Raw genomic sequence first — 18,255 nt, 5'->3', positions numbered from 1 at the left:
CAGGTATGTTTTATTAACGTAGAATAATTCATATAAGAAAAACGATAGGGAAATCTCTTACCTTTCTCCACTGGTTAAAAATGCCAGGAACTGAAATTGAAACTTGCTGTGCGCCACGGTGATATGTGTTTATTATGAAATGACAATTGCGTGTTGACACGCCCACTGCGCGAAGCCTCCTAAATAACTTTTTCCAGTTTGCACATATCTATTATCTATGACTAATTCTATCTATTTTTAGGGGCAAATGCGGAGTGAAATAGTCGCGCTGTGGTTACATGACGTCATTGCTATTTTAGAGCTGCTCTACCGGTTACAAGGTATAGTCAAAATCCATACCGTAGAGCAAATTCATACCGTTTATACCGTATACCGTTTATACCGTCCACCCCTAGATCAAATCTTGAAAATTATTACATCTGACCAACCAGTAGTAACATACAAGACTATAGAGATTGCAAAGGAATGAGCGGATACCAAACACATCGTATTTGTAGAGATGGGCAAAACTCACTAGTTTTTTACTGCGAACTATTTGATTACTAACTTTATTTTCAGGAATAAAAGCATTCATTCTGAAAGTTACACCACTGATGCCTGAAATGTCTGAGCTTCCACATTAACGTATGGTTTGGTTTCTACTTAATAGTAAACATGAGATAATCCTACAGGGCGAGCTAGGTGGCTGCTGTCATTGCTAACAGCTAATGCTAGCAGACCAGGCGACCATTCTTTCCTGCAACAAAAGCATTCATTCCGAAAGTTACACCACTGATGCTTGAAATGTGTGAGCTTAGTGAAACAACATTGCAACTAGGCTGCAGTAAAAAACTTAAAACCAGGTTCTCAAACATAAACATAAAGACGGACAACACGCTCATCACAGACAAGCTGGATGTAGCCAATTACGTAAACACTTTCTTCACAAACATAGCCACAACACTGGTAAACAAACTACCCTCCCACTCAGGGCAGTATGGGGTAGAACACATAGTAGCATACTACAAGAACCTAGGCGTCCACAAAGACGACTTCAAACTGGAAATGGTAACTACAGATGAGGTACTCAAAAAACTGAGCGCCCTCCAACCGAACAAGGCCACTGGCCATGACAACATCCCCTCCAAATTCCTCAGAGACTCAGCAGCAGCCATCACCCCAGTCATCACACACATAATAAACCTCTCCATAAAACAGGGACACGTCCCCAAGAACTTCAAAATGCGAGAGTAACACCCCTGCACAAAAAGGGCAGTAAATTAGACCCAAGCAACTACCGCCCTGTTTCTATCCTTACATCCATCTCGAAAGTCATGGAAAAAATAGTATACGAACAGATCGAAAAGTACCTTGCGGAAAAAAATCTAATCTACGAATTCCAATCTGGCTTCAGAACATCCCACTCCACTGACACATGCCTTCTCTATTTGAACGACCACATCAAACAAGAGGTGGACGCGGGCAAATACTGCGGCATGGTCATGCTGGACCTACAAAAGGCCTTCGACACTGTCAATCACACCATTCTGATTGACAGGCTAAAAGCAATTGGTTTTGATAGTCTGATAGTTTGATCAGTGAGCTGGATACAATCCTACCTGGAGGGGAGAGAACAGATGGTGGAGGTAAACGGTACTCTATCCGCCCCCCTCACAGTGAGCTGTGGTGTTCCACAAGGAGGCATACTAGGACCGCTACTATTCCTAATTTATGCAAATGACATGTCGTCAGCTTGTGACTGCAACTTGTTCCTGTTTGCGGACGACTCAGCCCTGCTGGTCTCTGACAAGAACAAGTTGAAAAAACAGGTTCAAAAAGCCCTCAGCTCAGAACTAGGCAAAATCTGCATATGGCTCGCCGACAACAAACTATCATTACACATGGGCAAAACAGAGTCCATTCGCTTCGGTTCAAATAACAAACTCAGCAAGACCGACGGCTTCTCGGTTACAGTGGGTGACAATATTGTCACAAGGAAAGATGAAATTACCTACCTGGGTTCCATCCTAGAGGCTAATCTTTCCTGTGACAAAATGGCATCCAATGTAATAAAAAAAGTCAACCAACGAACTCAATTCTTGTACCGGATCTCCTCTCTGGTAAACAAGAATACCCTGAAGACTCTAGCAGGAGCACTCATTCAAGGGTACTACGACTATGCTTGCACCTCATGGTACCAAAGCACCTCAAAGGCACTAAAAAACTAATTACAAACATCTCAAAACAAGCTAGTCAGACTACTGCTTGACCTGACTCCTAGAACCCACCTCACCCCTGCCCACTTTGACAACCTAGGATTAGAGCTGCCGCGGTATCGGTATTACCGCGGTATCGCTGTTACATCATGCCCACCGCAGCGTTGGGCTGAATACCGGCATCACCGCTGTTTTTTATTATATTATTATTATTATTACGCTCTCGTTGGGCTTGCGGCTCTGCAGATATACCCTACTTCTCTGTCGAGATTCCAAGCGACCCTATTGGGTACCAGAAAAGTCACATGAAACACTGCAGACCACTGAATGGTCAGAAGAGATACGCGTCACATGCTTGGAGCATCTTGCAGTGCGTTTACTTCCTGAATCTCAGCCATCACAACACGGCTAATAGTACGTTAGCTCCCACCGGAGACCCGAGTGGATTACCGACGCCGTCGCTCCTCAGGGAACGAGGCATAATGATTTTACTGCAACGAAATGTTATAATAAAAGCCCTTCGTTCTATACACTTGTCTGATTGAAAACTTTATTAACAGACCGCAGAATGGGTACAACTCGGCACGCTCTGAGCAAAGAAAGGAACTTAGATATTAATTGAGTAACGCTTGCCTTGCTATGTGGTCCGGTAAATACGAACGTGTAACTATACTAACGTTAATGCCACAAATCGAATGCCTTTGTAATCATAAGTAGTAACGTTATAATAATAAGAAGAAGAAAGGGTCGGGGGGGTAACCGGCGGGCGCGACACCGAGGGGAGACTTCGAATCCGTGTTTCACTTTTAATAACGAATGCGTGCATGCCGAATCCCAAACAATATTCATGCTGCAAAGTCATCCTCTAAAGATAGACATTTAGACTAGAGGCAGGCTATATGCTATATAAAGAGTAGACTACAAAAAAAATGCATTCAAACTTTTTTTTTTGTGTGTGTGTGCGGTAATACCGCGGCGGTAGGAAATATATTGCAAATGTGTGCGGTAAGGAAAACATCAATACCGCGGCAGCTCTACCTAGGATGGCTTAGAGTAGACGACAGAGTACAGCAACTTGCAATGGGCCTGGTCTACAAGATACACTACGCGACCAAGGTACCCATGTACATGTCAAAATACTTCCCAAAGGTCAGTGAATACAACAATCACAACACCAGAGGGAGCTCCACAAATCATGTTAAACCCAGATTCGGCTCAAACAAGGGACTAAACACGTTTCTCAATTATGTTACATCAATGTGGAACGCCCTACCCAAAGCTGTAAAGGAATGTGAATCACTACCCACTTTCAAAAACACTCTGAGAAACACCTACGGGAGACTGCAATTCGAAACTGGCCCCTACAAATGTCCTAACCCAGTTGTACAGTAAATGACCAAGTATGGCTTTGTCAGTATTCCAATGTACAGTGTACAGTGCCCCCCCCCTACCCAACCCCCCCCCCACCCCCCCCCCCCCCACCTCCAATGTACAGCACCCACCCACCCACCCAACCCCACCCCACCCACCCAACCTCCTCCAATGTACAGTTTCTACGTCAAATGTATATACACTCTTTTTCTGGACACTTTTGTATCACAAACAGTACTGTATTTGCAAATCTGATATGTCATAAATGTATAGATGTAGCAGTACTGTCTATCTGTATGTCATGTATGTCATATATGTTATGATGAATTGAAAATGGGGGACCCTGATGTAAACAAGACGAAAGTCTTTCTCTGGTCTGCATCCCCTTAACAATTGTATGTATTGAGCTTTATACAACGGCATGCAAACTTCTCAGTTCTGATTGGCTGAAACAGTCCATTTACACGTATGTATCCTTCACAATCCACGCTCCTGGTCCCAGGACCCGCCCACAACCGAATCACATCACTCCGCCGGATCACTCCGTCGGAAAAAACAAGATGGCGGACAATAATCTTTAACAAATGGATATGTTGATAGCGTCATAACGACTAAATATAAAGCGATTCTGTCACGGCGAATGTCTTAGTCCTTTAAACAATGTTGAATGATGTAATTGATGGGTCATGAGTCATTGTAGAACAAAATAAAAATTGCGCGAATTGATTGATTGATTGATTAATTAGCAATTTTTTTTTCCTTCCCCTTCCATGCCAGAGCTCATCTCTCACAGTGGCTGCGTTTACATGGACAGTTTATTCCCCTTTTCATTCGGAATTAACGTTAAATCCTATTTAAAGTTATCATGTAAACATCTGAAAATACTTAATTCCGAATGAAAATGGCCATTCCGAAATAAAATCCATTCCGATGTAAGTGGCCGGTTTATTCCGTTTATCATTCCGAATTAAAGCTTTTTCTGTCCATGTAAACGCTTTTTCGGAATTAGTTCCCCCCGGTCTTTCTGCACATGATCGCGCATAGGCTACAGTACACATAGATGATCGCGAACAGGGGCACATATTGTTCCATAGCATACGCCTTCAGTTGATCATGACAAATCCTCTCTTACCTTGACGATTAAAAAGCCTCCATAATTTAGTAAATAAAGCTGTAGCCAGCCAGCTAGTATTGATGCTATACAAAATGCTATCCACAAAATAGCTGAGGTAACGTTAGATACAACGTTTGCTAGTCGAAATGACTGGACACACACAGGGACAAGTTAAACATCAATCAATTAATTTATTCCAACAGGTAGTTTGAGCTGCATGTGAGCCGGTCTTTCTCTCCTCTCCTTTGGAAACGAATGATGATACGTTAGCTAGAAAAAGCACAGAACCGGCCGGCAAAAGTGAAGCTGCTAGCAACAGACACTATAATACTTCCGTCGGGGGATTTCAAAATAAAAGAGCGACGTCTAAAAGCACCGTAAATAGGTTTATTTTGTACATTATCTAACGTTAACACGAACCTAAACTAACTTTAGATTAGTTTAGGTTCGTGTATAGATATATATATTAGATATTGTAAAGAATAAACGTATTTACGGTGCTTTTAGACGTCGCTCTTTTATTTTGAAACCCCCCGCCTGGAAGTAAAAATTATGCTTATTTGTCTGCTTGTTATCAATGGGTTGCTACACACGGGGTACAATGTTACATAGGCTGTGCGTCGATGGTGCAGAAGCATAAAGGCCTGCAACACCTTTGCTTTGTCGATGTTGTGGTGCAGTTGCTTTGAAGTTGCTGTAGCATTTAGAGGCCTTTAACGTTAGCAGAATAGACACACCGAGAGTCTGGTTAATGTTGTTTGGTACGCTAGCACAGTAGCTGAGAATACCGGTCGCAGCTGTTTGTTTACTTCTGGTAAACGTAATGACGTTAACATCCTGTTTACGTTTACCCAATCAGAAGCCTTCACAGTCCCAAACCTTACGATGACTCAAAAACTCCCGATTAGACAGTGACTTTCATGTAAACACCTTGTCGGAATTAAGATTTGACATGTAAACTCGCATGATTTTTTTTTACATCCGAATGATTTGATTCCGAAGTTATAATTCGGAATTAAAAGTCACCATGTAACCGCAGCCAGTGTCTGGCTTCCAGACACACTCACTCGGTCGCATACGCACGCACGCACGCACGCACCTACTTTCAATAGAAGCATCTAAGAATGAAGTTCTATAGAAAGTAGGTCTGCATCCCCTTAACAATTGTGTGTATTGAGCCGTACTGTATTGTACCCATTCTGCATCTGGTAATACAATTTTCAATCAATCAATCAATCAATCAATCATTCCAATAACCACTAACTTCATAATTAAAAACTAAAGAAAAGTTGGATGTGTTAGTTGGTTGGATGTCTTAGTTGAAAGGCAGTTGGATGTGTTAGTTGGTTCGATGTCTTAGTTGAAAGGCAGTTGGATGTGTTAGTTGGTTGGATGCCTTAGTTGAAAGGCAGTTGGATGTGTTAGTTTGTTGGATCCGTTGGATGCACTTCCGAGCTACTTCCACATGGAGGCAACTTCTCTCAATCATTCCAATAACACACAGTTGGATGTGTTAGTTTGTTGGATCCGTTCGATACACTTCCGAGCTGCTTCCACATGGAGGCAACTTGTCTTTTTTGTTGTTGTGGGAACTACTTTTTCTGGCGGATGGTTTTTTCAATAAATCTTCGATTAATGTGTGTTTATTGTATAGCAATAAGGTTGGATGAATGTGGCAGTTGTATAAAAGCATTACACCACTTGCAGTCGTGATTTGTGAAAAATAAACCATGCCTAGGGGGGTCTAACGACCACCCTAGGCATGGTTTATTGTTCACAAACCACTCCTGCGCGTGATGTAATGCTTAAGTACTGTACTGTACCCATTCTGCAATCTGTTAATAAACTTTTCAATCAATCAATCAATACCATGCAGGGGTGTAAAAAGTACCCAGAAATTATACTTAAGTGAAAGTATGGGTACCGTCTCAAAATCGTACTCAAGTAAAAGTCAGAGTATCTGGCTAAAAACACACTTGAGTAAAAGTAAAAAAGTTTCTACTTTTAAAAGTAAAAGTAAAAACTTTTTTTAATTCCGGGGCAATGAAATGTTCGTTTCGTCCTCATCATCACTCGTACTATCGTTTGTGGCCATCTTCTGTAGCTTGTCACTCTGACTGTCTATATCTAAGATTCCCGCTTTCTAGTCTTGCACAAGTACCAATCAGCATGGGTATGGGCAGGTTAATTTTCCATTGATGGGGATTTGATTGGTTGTTTTAAAATAAAGTGCGGCCGCAGGATTAATAACGTTAACGTAGTTCGGCCAGAGAAACAAATATACTAATTAAAATTGTTGGACCTGCAAGATTTATACTTTGTAGGTCTGCATTTTAAATGTAAGGAGTAAAAAATATGTTTTTTTTCTCTGAAATGTAATTGAGTAAAAGTACAAGTATACAAACCTAATAATACTCGAGTAAAGTACAAATCTCCGGGACGGCCGGGTAGCGCAGCGGACTAAGCGGTGGGATCGAATCCGGCTGTGGTGCCTCCGGCTTGGCCGATCGTCCATATAACACAATTGTGTTAGCGGGTGGGAAGCCGGCGTGGGTGGGTCCTGGTCGTTGTAAACAACAACAAAAAAACATCATCTTCTATTCGGGCCGATACAGTATTGAACTGTCAACACCAGAGGACTTAAGCAAGTTGCTTCCTTTTCAACATTGCTGAACACATTAAGCTGGAACACTTTTGAGATGGCTTCCAAAGTTTGGTAACAGCGTTATGGAATACGCATTGACCATATTCACAAGGATGCCATTTTGCTCTTACATAATGCTCGGTGTGGGAATGGGGTGGAAAGGAATCCCACCCTGAGCATTATGTAAGAGCAAAATGGCCGCCGTGTGAATGTGGCCAATTGGCTTGGTGCATGAGATCTAGAAACGGAACGGCCTACCATTGGCCAAACTCGATGACAATCTGTCAGTGTCACGAGAAATAGGAGAAAACTCCAACATTAAGAAAACAATCTGGTCAACGAATGAGAGGAGCGTTATACTCCAGGAAAGAGCCTTTATATCCACTCTAATTCAATGGTCATTACGCTCAGAGAACAGCACACAGTCCCATTAGGTCTACTGAGCATATTCAACAAGGGGATATGATTTACCAGAAAGATTTACACTCCTTATTTTTAACTTTACTATAATTGTATTGCTTATATTTATGTCTTTCTACTATTACCATGCCATACCTGTACCTCCCCTCTCCCCCTCCCCCATGCTGCTACGACGCCTGAATTTCTTTCTAAAGTGCTTTATCTTAGATACTGAGCAGGCATGTTTGTTTCAAGAACCACAACTGTGCTTGTGAAGCAGAACGGAAGTTGCCGACATGTATAAAGTTAACAACGCTCCAAATGCTGACATCCTAGAAGATCTATAGTGTTGATCTGAACGCTCATCAAAGCGTTCATCAAGCAGGCTATTCTCTGTCCTCGCTCCACAATGGTGGAACGAACATCCCACCAGTCAGGACTGACGAGTCACGAAACCTGCCCGATTTTCCGCTGTCGACTAAAAACACACTTCTTCAATCAATATCTGAAATGAGGGTGGCGGCTAAGTGGCGCAGTGGGCAAGGCACTCGCCACTAACGCAGGAGATGCTGGGTTCGAGCCCAGCTCTCGGCGTTGCTTCCGGCTTGGCTGGTCGTTCATACTAATACAATTGGCAGTATTAGGGGGTGGGAAAGCCGGTGGGTGGGGATCGGACGTTGTGGACAGCGACTCCTACAGGTCGGTTGGTGCGCCTGTACAGCAGAATCAGGAAGTATCAGGGGCAGCGTGAGCCTCCCACGCGTTACTCCTCGCCATTGAGAGATTGCGCTGTGCAGGTGAAAAGATGCGACGGCTGCCTCCTCGTGTACTGGAGGGGACACGTGATGCAAGGCTTCGTCCACATTGCAGCCGACCAGTGGGAGGCATGGTCTAACAACGTTCGAGACAGGGGAGGGAAGAATTGGATAATATGAAATTGGGATGGGAGAAAAATTGAAAAATGGGGAGAAAAAGTAGATAAAAAATATATATATATCTGAAATGAAAATATAAAAATAAATACATAAATACTAACCTTCGTACTGTCTTTTTCTATCATGCACTATATTACTACTATGCTAATATGTCTACGTATACTACTATGCACTCAAGACTGTAGCACCCGAGTTTCAACACTGTTTGACGAACAATGTTACTTAGCTGCCAGAGTTGTACCCTTCCTGCTGACCTGTTTGTCTGACTTGTAAGTCGCTTTGGATAAACTAAACTAACTGTCCCAAGACAGCACAATGTAAATTGTGTTTTAGGGTGAACTTTCCCTTTAAAAAGGATAGTCCGCAGTTTTAAGGAGCTGAGGTTTCAGTCCACCTAAAATGTACTAGAACCAGTGCAGACATGTTAACACATTTCCCGCCAATCCCGTTGTACAGCGTGTTTGCCGGCCATGCGAATTCTGCCAGACACGCTGTACAGCGTTATTGAGATAATATATTTTCTTTTTTTGCCATGGCATTCATAATTCCGCCACCCAGTCTCTGGTGATACAGTGGGACCCTGCACAATAGTGCAACGCCTCAATACCGCCACCTGGTGGATGATCGGGCGAGTTACAACCGGAAGTGGCCATCGGTGCATCTGGGAAATCTGTCCGGCAGTCACATATCGTTGCGGGACTACAGACAAACACTGGCGTGCATATGCATCGCTGCCATAACTCAATAATTTATATGATTTGGTCGTTTATTGCGCCATACAAACCGGAAATGGATCTAGTAGATCGACGTCAAATAAGTGGGATCTTTTTCCTCCAGTCTCATCGGCGAACAGTAAGAGGACAGTAACGTTATTTTCAAGCCGATTGTACATTTCTTTATTTACAAACCATCTGATCAATAAATCAACCCATACTACATAAAGCATTTACTGACGATTACGGAATTATAAACGACCCCCCCCCCTTTCATCCGTGCATGATGAATCATAACGTATAGGATCATATACAGTTGAATTTTTTAATATAGCTTGTATCGGGAATAAACGGCAGTTGATAATCTATATATGCGTTTATGCCTATAACTCACGTTCTATGAATTACTGCAGAAAACGATAAAAACATACTTATATTCTAGAAGGTATTTTTGGAAGAATCTATGAATGAAAAAGTATAGTGTTCCTACATCCTGAACGATAGATAATCGATGTTGAATGGGCCATAGTAATGTCAATTTAGCAATACAATTTAAAAAGTTATAGCCCTGCAAAGAAGGTGAACATCTCCATAGGCTTAGAGTGGTGGCAGTGAGCCTACATTGATGGATATAACCGTGGCAGGGAATGTGTTAATGAAGTTCTGGAGTTACAAGTTGTTGTTTTTCGAAGGGCACTGACAATATGTTCAGACTTATCAGAAAATATAATGGTAAGGAAAAGTATAAAACATACTTATATGATTCTTCCTTTTAAGAATTCAACTGTGTTCTAGAGGACGGGGTAGGTAGTGTTCTCTACTGTACGGTTTGCTATCGCTTGATGAGGTCAGTGCTGCAGTACTTACGTGGCATGATCCCCTGATTGACCAGCTCCTCTCGACTCCTTCTCTGCTGGAGCTTCAGCTGGAGAACTGGAGAGGGAGAGAAGAGAGAGAGAGAGAGAGAGAGAGAGAGAGAGAGAGAGAGAGAGAGAGATAGAGAGAGAGAGACAGAGAGAGAGAGAGAAAGGTTGAATAAGCATCACTGAATGGAGAAAGTCAAACCAAAGTTTCCTGTTTTCTGTTCTCCTTTAGCAGAAATAAAATAATAAAATGATAAAATACAATAAATGCCCTTGTGATGAATGACAGATTAGGCAACGCCAGATGGAGCCGACAAATATTCACGCTTTAAATAAACCAAATCTGGGCATAATGTACACCCTCAAAGTAGGGCTGGGCGATATGGGCAACATTTTTATCATGATAAAATTTTTCATATCATTCGATATCAATAATTACCGATATTTTTATTAGTATTAAAACAATTATTATTTATTTTATTATTATTTAAACAAGAAATGTATGTTTATTTTGCAGCAATTCTTTGTTGTTGCCGCCATCTTTAGTGTTACATCCCCTCACACTCCAGTTCTCAGGCTGCAGCTGGTTTGAAAGCGAAAGTACCAAAAAAAGTGGCTGTCGCTCTAGGGGAGTTGAACAGTTCTGGCTCTGCTCGTTTATTTTCTATCTTTTGGCGCTTTTTTGGTGGACCGTGACTCGCAACTGGAGACTAGCTCTGCTAGCACACATAGCCTACTGTGTACAGACGGTTTCAAACTGTATTTTACATTAGAAAGCAAACTAAATGAATGGACAAGAAATCTCAGTATTCAGTATTGTCAAAGCCATTACTTTAAGTTGCAGGCAAGAAAGACAAGTATGTACACTGTCTCTGGTTTTAAAGCTGCCCTGTTGCAGGTCACAATACAAAGAAATTTAAATAAAAAATTACGATTTTTCATATATATCGTTATTGTTATAGTTTTATCACCCAGCCCTACCTCAAAGGTAGCAACATCATTCATACATACAATAGTTTTGCTTGAATGTGGTTCCTAAATGATTGAGGAACCACTAAATTATTGAGTAGTTTATCTACCATGTTAGCTGGTGGTGTTGCAGTAGTTTATCAAGTCAAGTCAAGTCAAGAGTTTTATTTGTCACGGCATACAAGTATACAGTGAAATGCGGGGGGTCTTGCCCGCAACGATTGTGCATAGTACAGTAATACAATAATACAATAATAAGAATTCAAGGGATGAGAATGCGACATTTGTGCAATCCATGTTAGCTGGTGATGTTGCTGTAGTTTATCTACCATGTTAGCTGGTGATGTTGCTGTAGTTTATCTACCATGCTAGCTGGTTGCAGTAGTTTATCTACCATGTTAGCTGGTGCTGTTGCTGTAGTTTATCTACCATGTTAGCTGGTTGCAGTAGTTTATCTACCATGTTAGCTGGTGCTGTTGCTGTAGTTTATCTACCATGTTAGCTGGTTGCAGTAGTTTATCTACCATGTTAGCTGGTGCTGTTGCTGTAGTATATTTACCATGTTAGCTGGTTGTAGTAGTTTATCTACCATGTTAGCTGGTTGCAGTAGTGGCCTGGTCTCTCGTCTCCTCAAACTGACAGATGGGTCTCATAGTACATACAGACGCACACAGGCACATGTTCAAACACACCATTTCCTGTTGTATCTCGTGAAATAGAGTACTACAGCGTTCTGACAGGTCTCACCACAGACAGGCAGACAGATGCCCTTAATGTCTGCATTCATGTGTCTCTCAGTTGACCCAGGCCACCCACTGTCCAAAACAGCACAGCAGTTCTAAGCGTCACATGGACTGCATCTGTACACAGGTCCACATATAATATAACAATATTCTTATTATTTTTGACGGTATAACGATATTTGATGGGACTTGGTTTTTCCAGTTCAAATAACTAGCGTGATTTGACGTCTTCTATATAATTTTTGTTTTTTATTGTAATACAATTGCCATGGTGTTTTCTCATTAAACATTTGATATAATGTTTAATATATAACCTTTATAATACTGCTGCAAGGATTATATTGTTTTGGATCAAGTAGGAAAACAAATAAAACAATAAAAATAGATGTACATGTACAGTATGATTTTATGATGTGTATATATGGTTAATAATGGTATAGTAAAACTCTATATTTGTATATGGTTAATTCCCTGGGGTTCACTGCCCCCTCGCCCCCCACCAGCCCCCAGCACTACCACACTCCCTCTAGAGGAGCACGACGTCAGGCGGTGCTCAGGGCAGTGAACCTCAGGAAGGCGGCTGGTCCAGACCGAGTACCTGGGAAGGTGCTCAAAGCATGCGCTGACCAGCAATCGTACATCGTCACTGTCATCATCTTCAACCTCTCCCTGGCACAAGCACTCATCCCACCCTGCCTTAAATCTGCCACAATTATCCCGGTACCCAAGAAAGCTGCCACAGACAGCCTTGACGACTATCGCCCAGTAGCACTCACACCAGTCATCATGAAGTGCTTCGAGAGGCTGGTCCTACACCACACCAAGGCCTGCCTCCCCCTACCTTAGACCCACGCCAGTTTGCCTACCGGGCAAACCGATCCACAGACGATGCCATAGCTATAGCTCTCCACTCTGCGCTGAGCCACCTGGAACACCTGGGGAGCTATGTCAGAATGCTCTTCATCGACTATAGCTCAGCTTTCAATACAATTATCCCAGACATCCTGGTCACCCAACTGCTGGATTTTGGCCTCCTCACACCCACCTGCTCCTGGATTAAGGACTTTCTGACCAACCGACCCCAGACGGTGAATCTCGGCGCCCACCTCTCCTCCTCCTCTCCCCAGGGCTGTGTGCTGAGCCCCTTGCTGTACTCCCTCTACACACAGGACTGTAGTCCAGCCCACCCGGAGAACATCATCGTCAAATTTGCTTATGACACGACGGTGGTTGGACTTATTGCAGGGGGGGATGAGTCTGCATACAGAGATGAGGTCCCGAAACTAACAGAGTGGTGTTCGGTGAATAACCTAGCACTGAACACCACAAAAACCAAGGAACTCCTCTTTGACTTCAGGAAGAACAGTGCAGACCCCACCCCCCTCTGCATCAACGGTGAGGATGTGGAGAGAGTCAGGTCCTTCAAGTTCCTCGGTACCCTCATATCTGCTGACCTCTCCTGGACCGCAAATACAACCGCGGTCATAAAGAAGGCCCAGCAGAGACTTCACTTCCTGAGGGTGTTGAGGAAGAACATACTGGAGGAGCAGCTGATGGTGACCTTCTATCGCTCTGCTGTTGAGAGCCTGCTGACGGACGGCATAACAGTGTGGTACGCCAGCTGCACTGAAGCAGACAGAAAGGCGATTCAGAGGGTCATAAACTGCCTCAATTCCCGCTGCCTCAACAGAGCAAAAAAACATTACAAAGGACAGCTCACACCCTGGCTTCCACCTGTTCGACCTGTTGCCATCGGGCAGGCGTTACAGGTGCATCAGAGCCAGAACAAACCGGCTCAGAGACAGTTTCTTCCCCAGAGCCATCACCACCCTGAACTCTAACATGCACTAATAATTCCCCCTTCCCCCTCCTCCCACACTGTGCAACATCCTACCCTTCAAGTGTAATATGCACAGTGCAAAACCCACCCACTACCGTCTGACACTGTGATTGTTATTTGTATATTGTTGTTATTTTGTATATTGTACAGTATTGTAACATTTTATGTCTATGTATAGTAGTCTATGTTTCTTGTATAGTATTTAATGTTTATTGTTGTGAAGGATCAGATTAAACCGAATATGTATATTTATTTATATATATATATTTAACTGTATTTGTATATCGTTTGATATCCCCTGTATATTCCTTGTACAATATGCATTGAATATCCCCGTTTCTACTAAACAGCCCATAATAGTTTCATTCTACCATTGGACGAGAACCTGGCGCCAGGTTGCCATACCCCTAGGTCCAAGTTCAATCGTGCCGCCTAATGTCGAGGCAACCCCCGGTTCCGCGCAGTAATATGTCGGGCGAAATACGAATGGTACTATTTGTTCATAGCGCATATATATATGGCGCCAGTAAAGTAGAACTTTCTTTTAGTCCAGTTCTTTACCCTCCAACAGAGTGACAGACGCAAAGCCTCCCCACGACGCACGTGCGGTGTAGTAAGGCCTACTTGGCCCAGAATAGGCATTGAGATATCGTGTAGATTAATAATTGAATGGTCATAGTTTGGCACCATACCGTCGAGTTGGACGTATTCTATTAAGCGAATAATAGTCTATTTATGTATGGTGCATCGTTCGGTTAGAGTTCTAAAGTTATCAGTACCCCCCATCGTTCCTGACGTTATCTGGACGCTTAACCAGGCTGGTCAGACCCCTAGTGGTGATTGCATCCGAGGAGCTCCGGGCCAAGAGCGACTGGACCTGTATATTGGATTACTCTACCCGGACGACGGCGAGCCTTCCACGGCTTGGATTATGCTTTGTGTGCTTTGATTATTCCATGGATAAAGGCCAACACTGCGGAGTGTTGGAATTACCCCCCGGAGAGGACTCCAGGTGAGACGGCGCTCTACACGTGAGGTCGCCTCACGTCTCTCCGTTGTGGACCGGCAGATACCGTCCACAGAGGGTCCAGCTGTATTCGTCTGCGGTCCGAGGTTCTGTGGGCACCGTGTCCAAGACTTTGGATTCTCCCAAGACACCGTCGGCCAGATGGGATACCGCCAGCGGCTTCTCTAACCCCCCCCTCCTACTGTCTTACAACCAGCGGGACCCCCCCCCCCCCCCTTAGTGTATCCAGCTATAATCATTTAAGTACCATCGCTATCGTTTCCTAAATATTCCAGGTTGTATACTTACTCCCTGCGCAACCAGAGATTGGACATTCAATGTTGATTTACCTACGAATACTCATTTGCCATAAAAGTGCATATTCCATATTTCAAATCATAAATGTAATTAAGTGATCGTTGTATACACCCTTTGCTGTATTAAACCTTCGATTTGGTACATTTGTGTGGATTCGTTTCATCAGGTGGGAAAGTGTTCATCATACTTATATCTTGTACTGGGTGGCCAGAAGTTAAAGTACATGAGGTAGTGGTATTAAATATCATATCTAACAATACAGTCAGGGAATTGTACCCCTCAGTTACAATTGGTCCTTCGAGCCGGAGGGTAACTAGTGTAATATTAATATAGTGTTATTAATATCGAAATGGCCTATGATGAACACTCCACGAAACGATCCTCCTAACCTAGAACGCCCGCGGCGCAGACGACAGACACCTCAGTACTTAGAGGCTTACACTGTCAGTCAACTACCTAGCCTTCGACAAACGGTAAACGCGGTAAAAGTAGAAAGTAAAATTATGTCTGACCTTAACGACCAGGTTTCCCCGACCACAGAGGCCCTAGTAGGTCCTAATGTAACTGACCAAGCCCACGGTGGGGACCAGGAGGGAATTGACATGCCTTTACCCCCCGCCACTACTCAAGAAGTAGTCCCCGACCAGCCCCGGGAGGAGGACAGCCCTACAGAGAGAGAACTCTGCACGGAAGAAGAGGAGGAGAGCGCAGAGGAACTAGAGCTCCAGGACTCCCCAACTAGTACCCCCAGGAGCGGCTCACGCAGGAGCGGCTCACCTCCACAACCGCCTCCCCCCAGCGAAGCGGAGAGGATACTACAACAGGCGTTCCTCGTCAGCCTGACAGCCTCTACCGAACGCGACCGACTCCAAGCGCAGCAACGGAGCGAAGAACAGCGCACGCGCTTGGAGATGAGACGCTTCCAGATGGAAGAGAATATGGCAAGAGACCGGGCCGACGCCCAGCGCGCCGCTGCCGGTGCCCAAAGAGACGCAGAGCGCGACAGACTACAAGCGCAACTAATAGAGCAGCTGATCAAAAGGACAACACCCTCTCCCTCCGCCAGGGGTTCAAGGAACTCGTCGAGACAACAGTCAAGAGCAGCATCACCACAACGAGCAAGCGACCCTGAACTTGACCAACAGACCGAGTCTAGACCCCCCGCAGACCCCCTTCCCATACCGGTCCAAGCGAGACCCAGCTACAAGGAAGGAGCGGCATACACTGCGGAGAAGCTAAATAAACGATTACAGGATCTGGAAGATCTGATAGAGGAAGAAGAGGGAGAAGAGGAGAACCAAGCCCGACAACAGCACAGTACTCCACCGGACCAGGAGGTCCCATACAGTCCAGGTTATACCCCCGCGGCGCTGCGCTACAGACCCCCGACTCTATTCACGGGTGAGCACGACGCACGACCAGCCCCGAGGAACAGTACCTGGACCAGGGGGCCATGGTACCCTGCCAGTACCAGCCCACAGCGAGGCGCAAGAGGGGACTCGCCCAGGAGGTCTCTCCCCCAACGCTCGCCGATGTATCAGCCATCCACGGCGTCATACAATGCCACACCGTCATTCCCAGACTTCGCCTATGAGAGTCGAGCACAGTACACGGAGCTCCGGATGTGCTTAGAGACAATGATGGTGGATGTCGCTGATGAACGCCACAAGTATGCAATATTACTGAAGCACCTGAAAGTACCGCAAGCGCACAATATAGCGCTAGCCTATGCTACCTCCTCGACCCCATACACAGCGGCCCTTGCAGCGCTGGATCAGAGATATGGACGTATATGGGATTACGTAATCCAGGAGATAAGGCATATTGACCGCCTACCCCCAGCCACAGACAATCGCTCATTAGACGACCTGTCAATCAAAGTGCAGTCCCTGGTGGGGATGCTGGGAGCGCAACGGGAGAAGGGCATGCATGAGCTATACGCCAACTCTAACGTCGAGAGGATTTTGGAGAAGCTGCCACCCGCAAGACAGGAGCGTTTTAGGCGGCAGAGGGACTACCGAGATCCCGACGGCCCCGAGCCATCCCTCCTTGATCTGGCCGACTTCCTGGCGAGAGAGGTCAGCAGCTTACGACTGGACACCTTCGGGCGGAGCACGCCAAGCTCCAGAGAGGGACCCAGGAGAATAAATGATGGAAGAAGATCGGTGACTGTCATGCACCAATCAGAGTCAGTACCGAGCAGTAAGAGTCACAGCACCCCCTCGAGAAAAGAGAAGTGGAAGATAGCGTGTCCCTACTGTGAGAAAGAACACTGGCTGTCACAATGTGACTCATTCACAAAGATGAATGCAGAAGAAGTGAGTCAATGGATAAAGTCCAACCGGCGCTGTTATCGATGTGCGCGGCCCCACATGGCAGCCGAATGCCGCCTAAAGAAAAGGTGCAGCCGGTGCGATGGAGCCCATCTAGATATACTACACGACAGCAACGGAAGACGGCCTATACCTGCACCACGGAGCGGCACCAAGGCAAGTGTCATGTACATTGACCCCGCCAGCAGCAGCGGAGCCCAAGTGCTCTTAAAGGTAGTCCGTGTGACATTGAGCTACCAAGATAAAGTCATGGACACTTACGCCGTCCTTGATGACGGGTCAGAGAAGACCCTTCTGCTCGCCTCCGCTGCAACCCAGCTGGGACTGCGGGGGAGCAAGAACGAAATGACGATTCGGACAATAAGAAGAGATTTAAAGACGATAAAGGGCGAGAATGTCTCCTTCACCATCGCAGCCAACGGGCAGCCAGAGCGACGGTACAAGATCACAAATGCTTTCACCAGCCAAGAAATAGGATTATCGCAGTACACCTACCCTGTCACCAAGCTGATGGATAAATATGTGCACCTGCGCCAATTACCTATCCCGCTCATAGACGGCGCTACCCCGACCCTGTTGATAGGCTCCGACCATGCAGAACTCATAGTCCCGATTGACCGGGTCCATACAGGCCCCCGAGGATGTCCTGCAGCAGTCGAGACCCGCCTAGGGTGGACCCTCCAAGGCCCCCTCGCTAAATCTCTCAACCGAACAGCAGCCACTAGCTGCTTCCACTCCAGAACGACAGAAGAAGACACCACTCTCCTGCAGCATGTCGAGAGGCTATGGATCCTAGAGACAATGCCCTTTAA

At 45.0% G+C, this 18,255-nt stretch overlaps 1 protein-coding gene across 1 annotated transcript in view; it reads right to left on the bottom strand.

The window, feature by feature from the left end:
• The window catches only part of LOC311240592 (myocardin-related transcription factor A-like), a gene marked incomplete at both ends in the record, with an annotated part of 144,281 nt that overhangs the window by 62,099 nt on the left and 63,927 nt on the right, over positions 1 to 18,255 (bottom strand). Inside the window, one exon of the mRNA XM_084329166.1 lies at positions 10,239 to 10,304. Coding sequence (XP_084185292.1) covers positions 10,239 to 10,304 — 66 coding nt within the window. The remainder of the gene's footprint in view (positions 1 to 10,238; positions 10,305 to 18,255) is intronic.

Source organism: Notolepis coatsorum (genome assembly GCF_963971535.1).
Source record: "Notolepis coatsorum genome assembly, chromosome: 14".
Lineage (NCBI taxonomy): Eukaryota > Metazoa > Chordata > Actinopteri > Aulopiformes > Paralepididae > Notolepis > Notolepis coatsorum.
The sequence above is the reverse complement of the archived record's forward strand: the minus strand, read 5'-3'. Positions and strand labels throughout refer to the sequence as shown.